This window comes from Plutella xylostella, chromosome 5, assembly GCF_932276165.1.
Source record: "Plutella xylostella chromosome 5, ilPluXylo3.1, whole genome shotgun sequence".
Taxonomy (NCBI): Eukaryota; Metazoa; Arthropoda; class Insecta; order Lepidoptera; family Plutellidae; genus Plutella; species Plutella xylostella.
Genome location: NC_063985.1, coordinates 2225744 through 2241928, shown reverse-complemented (window position 1 = coordinate 2241928; position 16185 = coordinate 2225744). Strand labels below are relative to the sequence as shown.

Here is a 16185-nt window from a genome sequence, read left to right as displayed (position 1 = left end):
TTTTTTTCAGTTACGCATTCGTACTACTACCAGATCAGTTAAAGATTTTGGCCCTTCGTTTTTATAAAAAAAAAGTATCTTGAGAGTTTAATTCATTATATCCAGCAACTATACTATGGATAGAAAGCATTGCAGTCGGAGACGTAAAGTGAACACTTTCACTAATAATATTTAGTTAAAATAAACATTAGACCGTACAGATTTAGAATTCAAGTATACTCCAAATGTGGTTTAGAAAGTGAATTTGAGGAGCAGCAACCGTAACTGTAGTAGGTAATACTAGTTAAATGTGATGGTGGACTTTAACCAACTAATTTTAAGGTTAATATTGCGATGTTTTAATTAGTTAGTGTGACGACTTGTCGACGCAGTAACTCTATAAGAATACGATATAGGCTCTAACCAAAAACATTTCAATTATCATACCACAAACAAACATGGGTATTGATGTGAGTACGTTAATAAATAAAGAACAAACGGAATGTGTTATTGACTCTCGTGATCTGTGGACAGCTTGAGGCACCGCCATTACTGGGCAAATTATAAAGACGGATGATCGGTGTAATGAGATATAATATATTACCTTAATCACACGAAGGCTCTTGAAGTTATTGATTTATCCGTACTGCTGCGCTGGTTGCAAAAGAACCAATCACTTTTACCACGATCCTGTAATACGTATGTATGTATGTACAATACTTATGTATTTGTTTATAAAAAGATTGAGTGAAATGTTATTATTGCTTAATGAAACGAGAACAAGGTAGCCGCTAGAGGTGATAAAGAAGGCCGAGGGCAGAACGTAGTGGCCCTTCTTGGGAAAACCCCTCTGCCCAGCAGTAGATGATGGTGTTGTCTTTGAAGGTAGCAAATAGATAGAGAAATATGGCATATAGTTTGATTGCCATGTCAAGTTTGGTCAGCCCATCTGACGGTCACTGACTATTAGCTTATATGTTTCTCTCAATTCTTCCAGTTCTTCAACTACCAACCCAAACCGAACCTACCAAGACACCAACCTAACCCCTCTCTTTTTTTCCAGACGGGCTCGGGCAAAACCTACACCATGGGCAGCGGGTGGGAGGGCGAGGGGGAGGGGGACGAGGACCGGCGCGGCATCATCCCGCGCGCCATCCGGGACCTGTTCGCCGGAGCCGAGGCGCGCGCCGACCAGGCCAGGGAGCAGGGCCTGCTGCCGCCAGAGTTCTGTGTGCAGGCGCAGTTCATAGAGCTTTATAATGAGGATATCGTGGATCTGCTGGACCCGGCCAGGGATGCGTTTGCTAAGGTATTTAGACCAGGTTTTAGATTGTTCTTTTCTCTACTCTGTTGTCTACCCTAGTACGCTGTGAAGACTTTAGGAAACAAAGGAACGTAGTATTTATTATGAAGCCCAGTGGGGTATTTTTGCCGAGGCCCGCGCGGACCAGGCCAGGGAGCAGGGCCTGCTGCCGCCCGAGTTCTGTGTGCAAGCGCAGTTTATAGAGCTGTATAATGAGGATATCGTGGATCTGCTTGATCCGGCCAGGGATGCGTTTGCTAAGGTAATTATTAGACTTTAGATTAGACCAGGTTTTAGATTTTTCTTTCATCCGACTTAAATTTTTGCTGTTAGGAGGCATAAGAATGTGTTGTGAAGGTTAAAGAGGTCTTTTATCGATGGGGTAGACAGGTGGACACCGCTGGAGTAGGACCCTGTGTCATATTTCAAGACAGCTTCTCTTTTCTCTTCTACCTGTCGCTGTATAATAAAAACGTATAAAACTCAGAACCACTTCTGATATGTAAAGAATACATATAAAACACATAAATTACGGCGAAAACCACTCGAAATCACTCATACCTTCCTACACGTTCCGACGTACGTGGTCACAGCTATCGACGAATTAATTAGACGGCATTGCCGCTGTCACACTATCGTTCCTCACGACACGGTTATGACTCCACTCAGATTTCCATGTATCCCACTAATGAGTTTCCTTTACGGTCAAGTGGCGAAGTAACGTAAGCGTCCAGCGGAGCGCGTAATTGCCCTTGTAACACGTTTTTGTATCGCCAGGAGTACTTTATGACGGCTGATTAGCATTTCGGTTTGTTTATTGAATTCGGCGCTGTCTTGCTGTGATTTACCGCCGTGGTTTCCATTTGTGTCGATGGGAGTATTTATTGGTTTTATTTATTGGGGTGTAGCATCTAAATGATGATTAATGCGTATTCGCAAAGCGCTTTTTATAGGTAGATAAGAGTATCAGGATTGCAAACTGAAGTAAAGTACATCATATAGAGATATTATGTACTTTACTTCAGTTTGCAATTCCTTGTGGAGTTTACATATACAATGCATTACATTAGCCTCTATAATGTGAGCTGAAAATTGACTCTTTGACTATGGTTTACTTACCTGGAATTATGTATGACTTTGGAATATCAATTTACATACCTATAGTCAAAGAATTTCATCGTAGTAAGATACCTATTATCTAAGATGTTAAAGTAGCTCACCAAAACTCAATGCGATTTAGCAGTCTCAAAAACCACAGCCCTTAAATTAACCATCCCCATCTTTCCAGGGCGGCCTCAAGATCACAGAAGACGGGTGCGGCGGCGTGCGCATAGTGGGCGCGTCTGTGCGCTCCGTGCGATGCGCGCGCGAAGCATTAGGAGCCTTGCGTGCCGGCGCGCTGGCCCGAACTACTGCTGCCACCAACATGAACTCGTCCTCCTCCAGGTGAGAGAGGGATGGCTGCGTGTGTGTGAGTAGGACGGGTGCTCCGTGCGCTGCGCGCGCGAAGCATAAGGAGCCTTACGGGCCGGCGCCCTGGCCCGGACCACTGCCGCCACCAACATGAACTCGTCCTCCTCCAGGTGAGAGAGAGATGGATGCGTGTGTGTGAGTAGGACGGGTGCTCCGTGCGGTGCGCACGAGAAGCATTAGGAGCCTTGCGAGCCGGCGCGCTGGCGCGGACCACCGCCGCCACCAACATGAACTCTTCGTCCTCCAGGTGAGAGAGAGATGGATGCGTGTGTGTGAGTAGGCTGGGTGCATCAGGGGTACCTCACGAAATGGCAAATTATCAATTCTACTACCCCGACCGTTGTCGCTAAAAACGTGACAGAGTTACCAACTCTTCTATCCCAACCGTTGTTGTTTCAGTAGTAACCCAGCTCGGTGGAACTAAAGACTCGGGTGGCTGATGATTTTACCATCAGTGCTTGATATAAAATCTTGCAAACATTGAGCAATGATGCTTTAACTTGTACATACAGTCAACGTTGACGAACCCCATGATGAAAGTTATTCAGTGTGACTGCTATAAAACCACCGGATTCAACATTTCTTATCCTTCTACTTCTTTCACTAAACAACCCACCTCTGCCCCACCAGATCACACGCAGTGTTCACACTGCTGCTGCGGCAGCGGCGGCTGGCGGGCGACGCCGAGGACAAGGACGAGGGGCCCGAGCAGTACGAGACGCTCACCGCCAAGTTCCACTTCGTCGACCTGGCCGGTTCGGAGCGGTTGAAGAGGACAGGTCAGTGTCACTAGATCCATGTCTCTCAGCAGTACGAGACGCTCACCGCCAAGTTCCACTTCGTCGACCTGGCCGGCTCCGAGCGACTTAAGCGAACAGGTTAGTCGAATATTATTCATCTTATAAATGGTTGCCGAGCAGCAGTGGCTGAAGACAGGGCGGCATGGAAGTAGTGAAGGCCCTCATCAGCATAAAAGATATGTCATATTCTTGCAATGACGAAGTGGCGGCTTGTTCTTTATGGAGAATTCGTCTATCCCAACGCTGACGCTACAGACTCACTGCCACTCCAGCTCGTAGATTTTCATATAATCACCATAGTAGCCTAATGGATTTATACGCATTTCATAATACTTATTTATTGAATATAAATTCTCTGTAAATTTACGAATATATAATTTCAGGTGCAACCGGTGAACGGGCTCGCGAGGGTATATCAATAAACTGCGGTCTACTAGCACTCGGCAATGTCATATCGGCTTTAGGAGACAAATCAAGAAAAGTATTACACGTACCGTACAGAGATTCAAAGCTCACTAGGCTACTACAGGACTCACTAGGAGGTAAGTTATTTATAGTTAGTATGATTAACATTCAAATAAAGCTGGGATTTAAAGATACGTCGTCATAAAACACGAAAAAGATACTGAAATCTACTACAGTTGCCATGAATACCCATAATTCAGGGTGTTAAAAAGAGTAAATATAGTAAGGCGAAAGGGGGTGACTCAGAGAGTAATTCTGAACACCCGTTCGGCTTACTAGGTGTACAACTTATGCAACGCTTTGTATAAAAAGTTGTGGCAATGTTTATAACATAACACAAATTCAAATTCAAAAAGTTTAACAAAATTCAAAGTCTTTTCATATTGATTAATTACAACTCTATCAATTTCAATCAACGCATACCATTGTCTCCCAAATCCTCTTCATAACTCTTTTCACCACCACCTAAACCCTTTCCCCGTCCCCCAGGCAACAGCAACACGGTGATGATAGCGTGCATCTCGCCCAGCGACCGCGACTTCATGGAGACTCTGAATACGTTGAAGTACGCCAACCGAGCACGGAACATTAAGAACAGGTGCGTAATTTACACTATTCCAGCTATAATTTTGATTTATACAGGGTATCCCGTAAATAGTTGAATTTTATGAGATTATGCGGAGTACGTCTGGTACATTGACGAGCCGACGCTGGAATCATACTTCTAAAATACCCTCTATAGATCATATTTTTTATACGACATCAGAATCTATCCTTGTTATTGGTAAAGTAATGCACTTAAATAGGTACTTTATAGTTATGTAACACTATTCAGTAGAACAGTAGTTATTTGGGAGTAGTTCTTATGAAGAAATCGGCCGTCTTTTTGTACCTTTAGGTTTGAATAAATTTCTGTTATTTGTAGCTGTTTTTATGTACAAATATATAATATTACTGTCTATCTAACAGGTGCGTCGTGAATCAAGACCTGACGTCACGCACGATACACCAGCTGAGACAGGAAGTGGCGAGACTGCAAGTCGAACTCACTGAGTATAAACAGGTAATGTATAGTTGTCTCTCTCTCCCTCTAAGGGCCCGTACATTCTATTCTATTCTATTCTATTCTATTCTCTGTGGGGGTGTAAGTACCTGCACCTGGCTCTCTCGAGTGGAACCTTTGTGCATATCCCCAAGGTCTAAACTGCCTTCCTAAGCTTGGATCATTTCCCACCACGCTGGTCCACTGCGGGTTGGTGGGTTCACATATCTAGATGTGCTAAATCTAGATATGCAGGTTTCCTCACGATGTTTTCCTTCACCGTAAGAGCGATGGTATACATTGTACTTAAGTTAAAAGAACTCATTGGTACATGTCAGCGCCGGGATCGAACCCGCATCTCTTGCGTGAGAAGCGGGCGCTTACCCGACTGAGCTACCACCGCTCCTACGCGGGCCCGTACATAAAACATCACGCTTTCTACTATCGAGCGCCTGTGAATGGGAGAGAGACGGCTCGATACGTCACATAGTAGCCATCAAACTTATCTGATCATCACCAAAAGCTGGCTGGTAGAAAATGCTTTTAGCATTAAGTCCACCTTTTGTACACTTATGTTATATTTGTGCAATAAAGTATTAAATAAATAAAAGCCCTAGAGAACACAGTAATTTCTTTCCCTAAAATTTACGCCTGAACCAGAACTCTTTTATCCAGCAACAAAGGTTGGCTGGAAGAAATTGCTTTTTGGCAGGAAACCCGCCCTTGTATGCTTTTACTGTGTTTCTAATTTGTTAACTGTATTTATTCTTTGTTTTGTGTACAATAAAGTGTTCAAATAAATAACTGACTCCACTCCAATTTTCTCCTCAGGGCAAACGCGTAGTATCAGAAACCGGCGAGGAGGGCTGGAGCGACGTGGTGCAAGAGAACGCCATCCTCACCGGCGAAGTCGAAGCCCTCAGGCGGAGAGTCAAGGCCATGCAAGGCACCATCGAGCAGTTGTCCACTAAGAATAGTGAACTGTTGGCGGAGAAGGCGCTTAATGCGTGGGCGCCGAGGGATGGTGTTGCTGATGCGTCGGAGTGCTCGTTAACTACTCTGGGTGAGTTTTGAGTGGCTTTTTTGGTTGTATTCTGTGTAAAGGTTAAAGTATATGTTGTTTGTACTGAGCTCTCTGGAGTGGAGCCTTTCTAGATGTCACCTGATTTCAGCCCTGTCAATATTGACAGATGGAGCTATAAATCATCATTAATTCCTCTAACTCCACGAGGAGCATAGGGCCTCCACAGTTCTTCTCCAGACGTTCCTGTCCTGGGCTCTTTCTTTGGCTTCGTCCCAGGAGATTCCGACGGCATTGAGGTCGCTGAGAATGGATCGCCTCCAAGTTATTGCAGGTCGCCCTTTGCGCCGTCTGCCCTGCGGCGGATTCCAATCTAACGCCATTTTGGCGATATTCCCCTCTGGTCTTCTGAGGCAGTGTCCAATCCAACTCCACTTTCTTCTGAGGATCTCTTTATTTATGGGTTCCTGTCGCGTTTCCTTCCAGAGGTCTTCATTGGATATTGTGTCAGGCCAGAACACTCGCAGAATTTGCCGCAGATGTTTATTGACGCAAACTTGTAACTTAGTGGAGATTGATTTGGTCACTTTCCACGTCTCGCAACCATACAGCAGGACTGATTTGACATTGCTGACAAATATACGGAGCTATAAAGCACCCGTGTTAATTGGAACAGAAATCCTGACTTTCAATGGCTGGAATAGCTGAAATATCTGCGGTTGAGCCAAGAATACTTGGTCAGCTTCTTTATTTTAATCATCTGCCTTTGACATTTGCAATCCCTTCAACTGATTCTTACATTACTAATCGATTCAACAAACTGATTTCTTCAACAATTCCAGTCCAAGGCTACGTGCGCGAGATCGAAGAGTTACGCGCTCAGCTCATGGAGTCCAACGCACTGTACGAGGCGAGTCGCAAGCGAGAGCAGGTGCGAGCGAGACACGAGTCCAGCCACGACACCGCCTCGCTCATCGACGACGCCAAGCGCGAGTTGTACAAGGTGAGTCGAGGCTACTTGTGTATAAACTACCCCAACGGGGACTCTACGAAATCCCAAATAGTTGAACTCACACATCAGAAAACCCTGTAAAGTTCACTTAAGAGAGGTTTTTTAAACCGATCGAATAGTCAAAATCGACACCAATTTGTATGGCGCGCAGCTAATGCAGCGCGAGTACCGCTAGGTGCCGACTCTAACGCGCCATAAAAATTCGCGTTTCCTCGAACGGGATAAAATTTTGATGATAAAGACCGCCTTTTGTACCCTAATTAAAATTTACAACTTGTAAATTTTATTATTCTTTTTTACTGTACAAATAAAGTGTACGTATTCTATTCTATAATCACTAACCAACCTCAACCCCGCAGGAGAAAGAGCTCCTAGCCCGCAGCATGGGCGAGCTGGAGTTCTCGCGCAAGATGGCCGCCGACACGGGCACGGACATGTCAGCGTCCATCATCGGGGAGCGGGAGCGGGCTGAAGGGGAGAGCGCAGACGACTCGGATGAGGAGCCGGAAAGTGTCAGTGATGAGGAGGATGAGGATGAGAAAGGTACGCTATTTGTTGAATGATTTGGTAGTTTATCTGTTGTTTTACATACCTACATCCTGTTTTATCACATAAGTGGCCGATTAGTATGCTGTATTAAAGTTAGTATTAAAGAGACGACTCGGATGAGGAGCCCGAGAGTGGTAGTGATGATGAGGATGAGGATGAGAAAGGTAGGCTGGCGAATGTTTTGTCAGGTTATAGGTACGTTGTTTTACATAATTTCTCGCGCAAGTTAGCCGCCGATACAAGTACCGACCTGTCAGCGTCCATCATCGGGGAGCGAGAGCGGGCTGAGGGGGAAAGCGCCGACGACTCGGATGAGGAGCCCGAGAGTGTTAGTGATGAGGAGGATGAGGATGAGAAAGGTAGGCTGTTGAATGCTTTGGTAGTTTATCCGTTGTTTTACATACTTACATCCTGTTTTATCACATAAGTGGCCGATTAGTATGCTGTATTAAAGTTAGCCGCCGACACGGGTACTGACCTGTCGTCCATCATCGGGGAGCGAGAGCGGGCTGAGGGGGAAAGCGCCGACGACTCGGATGAAGAGCCGGAGAGTGTCAGTGATGAGGAGGATGAGGATGAGAAAGGTATGTATGGGCGAATGATTTGGTATCTAGGAGTGGTGGGTTATATGTTGATTTACATAATCTCTCTTACTTGGTTGTATTTAAAAGGCATAGTCGCTTGTTATGTGTTACTCCATAAATTAAAGTCTATGTGGAGATCTATGTATTTGTATAGATATGAAAATAGCCGCAAATCACTATGGGCTATGGTGGCGCCATCTGTAATGACTCTTCTTGTGACCATGATTTTACCCAACTAAAAAACGTCCCGATTATGCTTTACTGCTCAAAAGATAGCATAGCTTAGGGTTCTGGAATACACGATGATAAGAGGACATTCATAGTGCATTATTCCGGGTGCCATTTGTATTTATCATTATCCTAAACAAATTAAGTTTTCCCTGAAATGTTATAATAATATTTCTCTTTCAGTGCAACAAGAGTTATCAGCAGAGCTCGCAGCACTAAGCGGCGACATCGACACAAAACAGCGGCTGATAGAAGAACTAGAACTGTCACAGAAACGACTCAGCGCGCTCAAGACGCACTATGAGACTAGGCTGGACACGCTGCACACGCAGATCAAAGCCACGCAAGATGAGAGGGATAAAGTTCTCGCTTCTTACTGTAAGTATTGAAATCTAAGGGCCTTACCACAAAAACTTAGACAGTATTTTGACAGGTGTTCAGCGCTGTCAAACGTTTACAAAATCTGTAAAATTTTGATTCAAACACTTGTTAATCGCTGTTTAAAGTTTTTTGTGGTAGCACAGTAGTTGTCTTAAATAGGATAGTGAAAGTAAAAGTATGTTTGTGTGTAGGTGTAAAAGGGATGGAATGATTCCGCTCATATTTTTGTGGCATTGATGACATTGAAATAATACTCCCCATTCTTCACTACTGACTGGAAGACATAAAAAAATGACTCTATGATTGGTTGTGTAAACCTTATCTTATTTTTTTATTTAATTAATACATTGATACATAACTAACTAATAAAACTCTTAACCCACAGCGGCGCAAACCTCCCCCGCTCCGGAAAAGCTGAAACGCGTGAAGGAAGAGTACGAGCGGCGCCTCGCGGGCATGGCGCGGGAGCTGAAGCGGCTGCAGAGCGCCAGCAAGGAACACGCCCGGTTACAGGCTAGTTTTATATAATTATGTCGGATTAACTATATATTTTTTTAATTTACGGGCTACTTGCACCAAAATATTAAATCTAGATTTAGTGTTAAATCTATGGACTGACGTTTCTTAAATCGAAATTTGACACTGAATCTAGGTTAAACACTTTGGTGCATGTCAGCCTTAAACATTTATTTATAAAAAACAATTACAGATATACAAAGTCTCATGAGCACTGTCCTCTGAACTAGAAAACTCTGTATTTCAGAGGATAGTTCTCGTCCAGTGATGGTAATTATTGGTCAAGAATTATTTCTAAAATGCAGAAAAAGAAAGAATGTTTTAACATGAGCTGAAGCGACTGCAGAGCGCCAGCAAGGAACACGCACGGCTGCAGGCTAGTTATATATCAACATCAGCCTATAGCAGTCCACTGCTGAACGTAGGCCTCTCCCAAAGCACGCCACTGGATGCGATCTATAGCTTTCCGCAACCAATCATAACCAGCCACCTTTCGCCAGTCACCCCATTTAGCCGGAGGACGTCCCACACTACGTTTTATATATCTCGGATTAACTACATTTTACTGTGTTCTTTTTGGGTGTTTTTATTTACATTATGTGCATACCTGAGATACAAAGTACATAGCGTACCTTAGTTCAGGTTTGATTATAACTACAATTTTAAGTCCTATAAATAACATCTATATAATAGTTATAATTTGTATAATTTTTGTGGGATTTTAATAAATTTATCTTATCTTATCTTACAGCGGTCGCAACGACACACCGTCACACAGATACAGACATTGAGGAACGAGCTGGACCATATGAAGAGGGATAAGGTAATGTTCTAGTCTATAAGGACAAAAATTCTATAACTGAAGTTAAAAGTGAGTTAGCAGGCAGTGCGAAAAATAAATCGACAATTAATATGTCTCGAATCTGGTAATTACTGGATGCGTAATAGTTATTTTGAACTGAAAATACTATATTTTATTACAGGTAAAATTAGTGCAAAGAATGAGGGCTGAATCGAAGAGACACGCGGCTGCAGAGGCTGTAAGAGCTAAAGAGGTAATTATCATTACAAATTTTCTTAATTAAGTTTTGAGCCTAAACTTTCTTCTTATTTTTTAGTGAAAGAGCTCATATTGCCAACAAAGTTTTTTTGGTGACTTCTTCTAATTAGTTCCCTATTTTGTTTCACCAGGTGGCGCAACTACGCAAGGAGTCTAGGAAGAACGCTAATCTAATCCGCAGCTTAGAAGCAGAAAAGAGAATGAAGGAACAGGTATGAAATGCTTCCATTAATAGATAAATCTCGTAAAATAGATAAGATTTATACTAGTTTATGTTCGAGCTATATATTTTATCTGTTATATATTTAATATACTAGGTACTACATATTTTTATTCCTTAGGTCCTGCGTCGTAAGCAAGAGGAAGTGTCATTGTTAAGACGCGGACACCGAGACAAGCTGAGTAGCAAGGCTGCTGGGAGATTGCACGGTAAGGAGTCATCTTTTAATGTAATTTATTTTAGTATTTTACTCACAGATTAACTGTAGTATTTATTCAAATGCGCTCCCCTGAGTAAAAGGATCTTTGGTTCCAAAACACTTGCCAAGAAAAACTGTGAGTGCAATATAATTAAAATTGTAGCTACAGCTGTGGACATGTAAAACATTACTGTCCTATCTATCTATCTTTTCCATCCTATACAGTCAAAACCACACCCAAAGACACTCAACAAACACATCTTCAAACCCCACCTAACAACTAATTCCCCACAGACCGGCCTCGCAACCACCGCCCCCGCGACGCATACCGCGAAGTCTGGACTCGCATAGAGCGCTGGCTGTCCCGAGCAACAGCTGCCAAGTCCATGCTGGGAGAACTAGAAGCTTCGTTAGAGAGAAATTTGATGGAAAGGGAGCGAGTTAGGAAGGACCTGGCGAATAGTTTCAACCCTGATCCCGACTTGAAGGACCACTTGAAGTACTTGCACCAGAGTATTGCGGATACCCAGCAGCAGATTATGCAGTTGGAGGTAGGTTTAGTATTATAACGTAATGCAAAAAGTGTATACTAAGCCGAAACCTACATGTGCAGCATGGTATATGTAAGCCCGAAACTGAAATCAGAATTTGGAAATTCGCGAAAAAAAAAATCATAGTAAAAAGTCACGTGACCAACAAAGTTTCTATGGAAAATGATTTTTTTTTCGCGAATTTTCAAATTCTGATTTCAGTTTCAGGCTTACATATACCATGCTGCACATGTAGGTTTCGGCTTAGTATACCCTTTTTGCAACACCCTGTATAAATTTGCTATGCATTTTGCCATTACTATCGCTAGTTAGAGTGAGGCCCCATTGGTGCGTTACGTCTCGTCGTTGTAAACGAACGGTCTAAAAATATATGGCAGCGACGACGCAACTCACCAACGGCTTCACCTTTAGCCGTTGTTCCGTTCATATTTATTTAGTTACGTCTGGTATATTCTCTCCTTACAGTTATACCGACATTATATCTTATGCGCCCTGTTAGCTATTGAAACCTAGCACTGACGTAACCTCCATTACACTCACTACTCTATTCTACAGGAGGAGAACGAAGAGAACGAGCTCCCGCAGCTGCTGAACGACATCGACAGCGTGGAGGGCGGCCGGTACGCGCTCGAGCGACTCGCGCAGGTCAGTACTCGTGTTCATAATCTATGGATGACAGTGAAAAGATAAATGAAAGCTAGCGCTACTTTCAGAAGCACAAAATACACTTACAGTAAAACTATAAAGTCCTGAAAACGGAAGTCGATCCTAAGTAATTGTTAAAGACCGCATTTAATCAATCATATTTAAGGACTAATCCGTTAAAAACCCGTAAGTAAATAATTGACAATGATAAAAAGTCTTTGCAAAATAGTGTTTTTGACGTTAGGGACCATAGTTTTTTTTGTCCACTGTTTGTGCCTGTTTTGCCCAGACTCTTTATTGTCAGGACTTTATAGTTTAACTCTAGATGGGTTACATTTTGTTCTTCTATTATAATAATTTTTAATAGTATTCCAAATAAATATTACTTATAACAAAATTAGAGATAATTTATTTAAAAGCTACACTTATTAATGTTTTTATAGGACTGATGTATCTGTAGTAACTATAATGTACTCTGTGTATAGGTGGCGCTACAACACGGCTACGACGCGGCTAAATGCCACAAGACACTCACTGATACGCAGGCGCAACTGAGACAGGTGAATATACAAACACATAGATAAGAGAAGGAGAGGTAGCTATGGAACGATATCGCAAGCGTGTAAAGCCAACGCAATGGACCGCGTGCTACAAAGTGTCTAAGAATTTGCCTGTTGCATCGATTCTACTCGATTGAGTGGCTTCTTTAAACGATGGCATGACAGCCTACATAAATGATCAAAGCACATTTTTTTTCTTAAATATGGAGTTATTATTGTTTTGAGTAGAGGCCGACTTTATATTGAAGCAAAAAATAACAAAATATGTATATTTCCAGATGGAAGAATCAACAGAGCGAGCGGCGAGCGCTCTCCGGGCGGCGGAAGACCACAACCTGAACGTGTGGGGCGCGCTGCCCCCGCCCAACCTCGCCGCTTTACTGGCCCATGTGTCCAGTGGGACTTCTACACGATCTGTGTCGCCGGTTGACAGGTAATATGAGCAAGAGAATACAGGAAATATGGTCTTATTTAAAGCTTCCATATCCCGCGCCCGCCCGGCCGCGCTACTGGCATCTGTCTCGCCGGTTAATAGGTAATATGAGCTGCGTTGTCTAGGGGATATGGTCTGATATCTTATTGATTAGGAGATAAGGTGAAGGATTATAACCTGAACGTGTGGGGCGCGCTGCCCCCGCCCAACCTGGCCGCTTTACTGGCGCATATCTCCAGTGGGACTTCTACACGATCTGTGTCGCCGGTTGACAGGTAATAGCTCTATGGTATTAGGAGATAAGGTGTAGGTTCATAAACTAAATCTGTAGAGTCTCTTATGAGCTCTTTTGTCTTAAGGATATGGTCTGGTATTATATTGTGTAGGAGATAAGGTGAAGGACCACAACCTGAATGTGTGGGGCGCGCTGCCCCCGCCCAATCTGGCCGCTTTACTGGCGCATGTGTCTAGTGGGACGTCCACACGATCTGTGTCACCGTTTGACAGGTAATGTGAACACTATTATTACCTTTACCATGAATAGACACTGGAACGACACCTTAGAGTCCTTAGTCTGATAATGAAAGATTCGTTAACCAAATAAAAATCACGGTTTTTTATGATATACTATAGCTATTCCCGCGATCTTCGCTTCGCCTTAAAATGTTTTGTGTGTTAGCCTATGTGTTAATCCAGGGTCTCAGCTAACTTTCATTATACCAAATTTAATTAAAATCGGTTCTGCCGACTCACCAACTTTCGCCTTTATAATATTAGTAGGAAGCATAGTATAGTTATTATAAACATATCTCCCGGAATCGCCAAGAGAAACCCTTATAAACCGAAGTGACGAAGATTCCTAGGAAGAAGCTATCTCTATATAATTATGTCTATGTGTATTCCAGTTCCCTGATAGAGCAGCGGCTGGCGCCGGAGGGCACGCGCGAGTCGGTGACGGCGCCCGCCTCGCCCTCCGCCGCGCCCAACGGCTCGCCCTTCCATAGGAACACGTATGTATTGTGTTTGTAACCTCTACTAGGCTAGAGCTAGGGTTGAAGGCCTTTTTGTGTCGAATATTAATCATCAATTGAAGACTTTGTGGACTTATCCGAAAGACTGCAATCGTCAGCAGCCAATAACCGTCCACTGCTGGTCGTAGGATTCTAAAGCTAAAGGAGCACCAAAAAACTCTGTTCTCGCATTCCTCTAACCATTACCGGCTTCGTTTCACATATGCGGAATAAAGAGTCGAAACAAAATTTCATTATTTATCCGCCACATGAAATTCCAAATCCAAATTCAGTTCTTCAATCTTCGGCTCTGAAATACTTCTTTTTTTAAGTTTTATTCACACTGTGTAAATAACACAAAATACAAATCCCCAGCGGTCGCCGCGGCTCGGTGCGTCTGCGCGACCTCGGGGTCTACGGTCGCGAGGACGCGCCGGACCCCATGACGCAGTCCATGATAGAGACCACGCCCGCGCCCGCGCCGCTATCCCGTGTGCCTAGCGCGCCCGGTAGCCTGAGGTATGTACTATTTTACACTGCAACTAACGCTTATTTAACACTTAATAATAATAATAATAAATTTATTTATTGGCCATAAAAAAAATTTAAGTACAACAAAGAATTTTACATCATGTAAACAGTAAAAGTAATTAACAGTTTGTTTACTGAACAAAAGAAAACATAAAATTCTGGTTTGGTTACTGATGCCTAAGCTAGGTAAAACCTGTATTATAGGCAACAGTGCCATCCCGCAAATTAAACTAGGTACACAGATATGGTATTTACTCCGTTACTGTTAATTGGAACTAATAGAGTAGGTGCAACAGTATTGTAAGTATAACTAAACAGCCAGAACATAAAAATAAAGTAGAATTTACCTACTTAAAATTAAACACAAATCACAAAATTTATATAAAAATAAGGTTACTATTAATTTATAAGTTTACTAAACACAAATTTACTATTAAGTTAAATGAAAGTTTATCTTGTGGACAAAAGTAAATCTTCCGTATCATCATAAGAAAGATCTTGAAGAATTTCAGTTAGTTTATTTTTACAGCTAGTTTTATTCAGATTTTTTATCATCGCTATTTTGCTTAACTTATTATAGAGAAAACTACCAAGATAACAAGTGAATCTATGTGTAAAAAAATGGTTGAATTTGACTATGTTGTACACTCTGTCTGCACGACGTCTACCTAATGAACTCGGATTAGTTTTGTGCTGTATTAAACATACTTGGCGGACAAAAAGCTGACGGACAGTCAGTAGGTTTGTCTTTTTGTACAACAGAGTGGTTGGGTGTCTATATGGAAGGAAATGGCTAACCTTAAGTATAGCCCGTTGCGCTCTTTCTAAGATAATCAAGTGAGTCTTGGCTGCTCCTCCCCATGTATCGATGCAGTATGTCAGCAAAGACTGACATAAGGCGAAATAAACCATTCTGATCAATTTAGTGTCAGCAACATGTCGAATATTTTTAAAAACAACGATCAGTTTCCTAATACGATTCGATAATTGTTGAATATGGGGCAGAAATTTAAGGTGTCTATCCAATACTACACCCAAGTACTTAATTGTCGGTACATTTTCAATTTTCGGACAATTGCATGCGACTAAAGGAAACCTGTGACAGTCAGATTGATGAGCAGTAATGAGATAATTTAGACGGTTCGCAGGTTGGGAACTTTTAAGTATAGTGAATGGTAGATATTTGGTTTTATCAGGGTTTAAACTAAGCAGATTTTGACGTAAGCAAGTGGATACCTTATCGAAACCAGATTGTGCACGAAAGTAAACCTCTTCCCAACTTTTACCGCTAAAGACCAATGCCGTGTCATCAGCAAACGTAAAGATTTTTCCATTTGGTAGCTCAAGGTTGCACAGGTCATTTATATAAATTAAGAAAAGAGTGGGACCTAAAATGCTACCTTGAGGGACGCCATATGTAACTGGAAGTGGTTCGCTAGTAAAATTTCCAATTTTCGCAGACTGTGTCCTCTTAGAAAGGTAATCATTAAAAAGTTGAAGTTGGAGATCCCGAATTCCCAATCTTTCTAACTTACACAGAAGCCGAGGGATAGACACCGTGTCAAACGCCTTCGCGAGATCGAGGAAGATTGCTAGACATTTTTCGCCGGCATCAAGACCTCG

The 16185-nt window shown here is 42.6% G+C and overlaps 1 protein-coding gene across 1 annotated transcript in view; it reads left to right on the top strand.

Moving 5' to 3' along the window:
- The first annotated feature begins 1030 nt into the window (after window positions 1-1030).
- LOC105383903 (kinesin-like protein KIF21A) overlaps window positions 1031-16185 on the top strand; it is a 30994-nt gene continuing 15839 nt past the window's right edge. The window contains exons 1-22 of the mRNA XM_048633358.1: window positions 1031-1288; window positions 2571-2728; window positions 3386-3534; window positions 3939-4097; window positions 4510-4618; window positions 4990-5083; window positions 5894-6125; window positions 6926-7086; window positions 7455-7517; window positions 7883-8003; window positions 8640-8834; window positions 9223-9350; window positions 10105-10176; window positions 10337-10408; window positions 10545-10625; window positions 10755-10842; window positions 11127-11383; window positions 11939-12028; window positions 12514-12588; window positions 12867-13021; window positions 13927-14031; window positions 14407-14550. Coding sequence (XP_048489315.1) covers window positions 1067-1288; window positions 2571-2728; window positions 3386-3534; window positions 3939-4097; window positions 4510-4618; window positions 4990-5083; window positions 5894-6125; window positions 6926-7086; window positions 7455-7517; window positions 7883-8003; window positions 8640-8834; window positions 9223-9350; window positions 10105-10176; window positions 10337-10408; window positions 10545-10625; window positions 10755-10842; window positions 11127-11383; window positions 11939-12028; window positions 12514-12588; window positions 12867-13021; window positions 13927-14031; window positions 14407-14550 — 2930 coding nt within the window. The 5' untranslated portion in view covers window positions 1031-1066. The remainder of the gene's footprint in view (window positions 1289-2570; window positions 2729-3385; window positions 3535-3938; window positions 4098-4509; window positions 4619-4989; window positions 5084-5893; window positions 6126-6925; window positions 7087-7454; window positions 7518-7882; window positions 8004-8639; window positions 8835-9222; window positions 9351-10104; window positions 10177-10336; window positions 10409-10544; window positions 10626-10754; window positions 10843-11126; window positions 11384-11938; window positions 12029-12513; window positions 12589-12866; window positions 13022-13926; window positions 14032-14406; window positions 14551-16185) is intronic.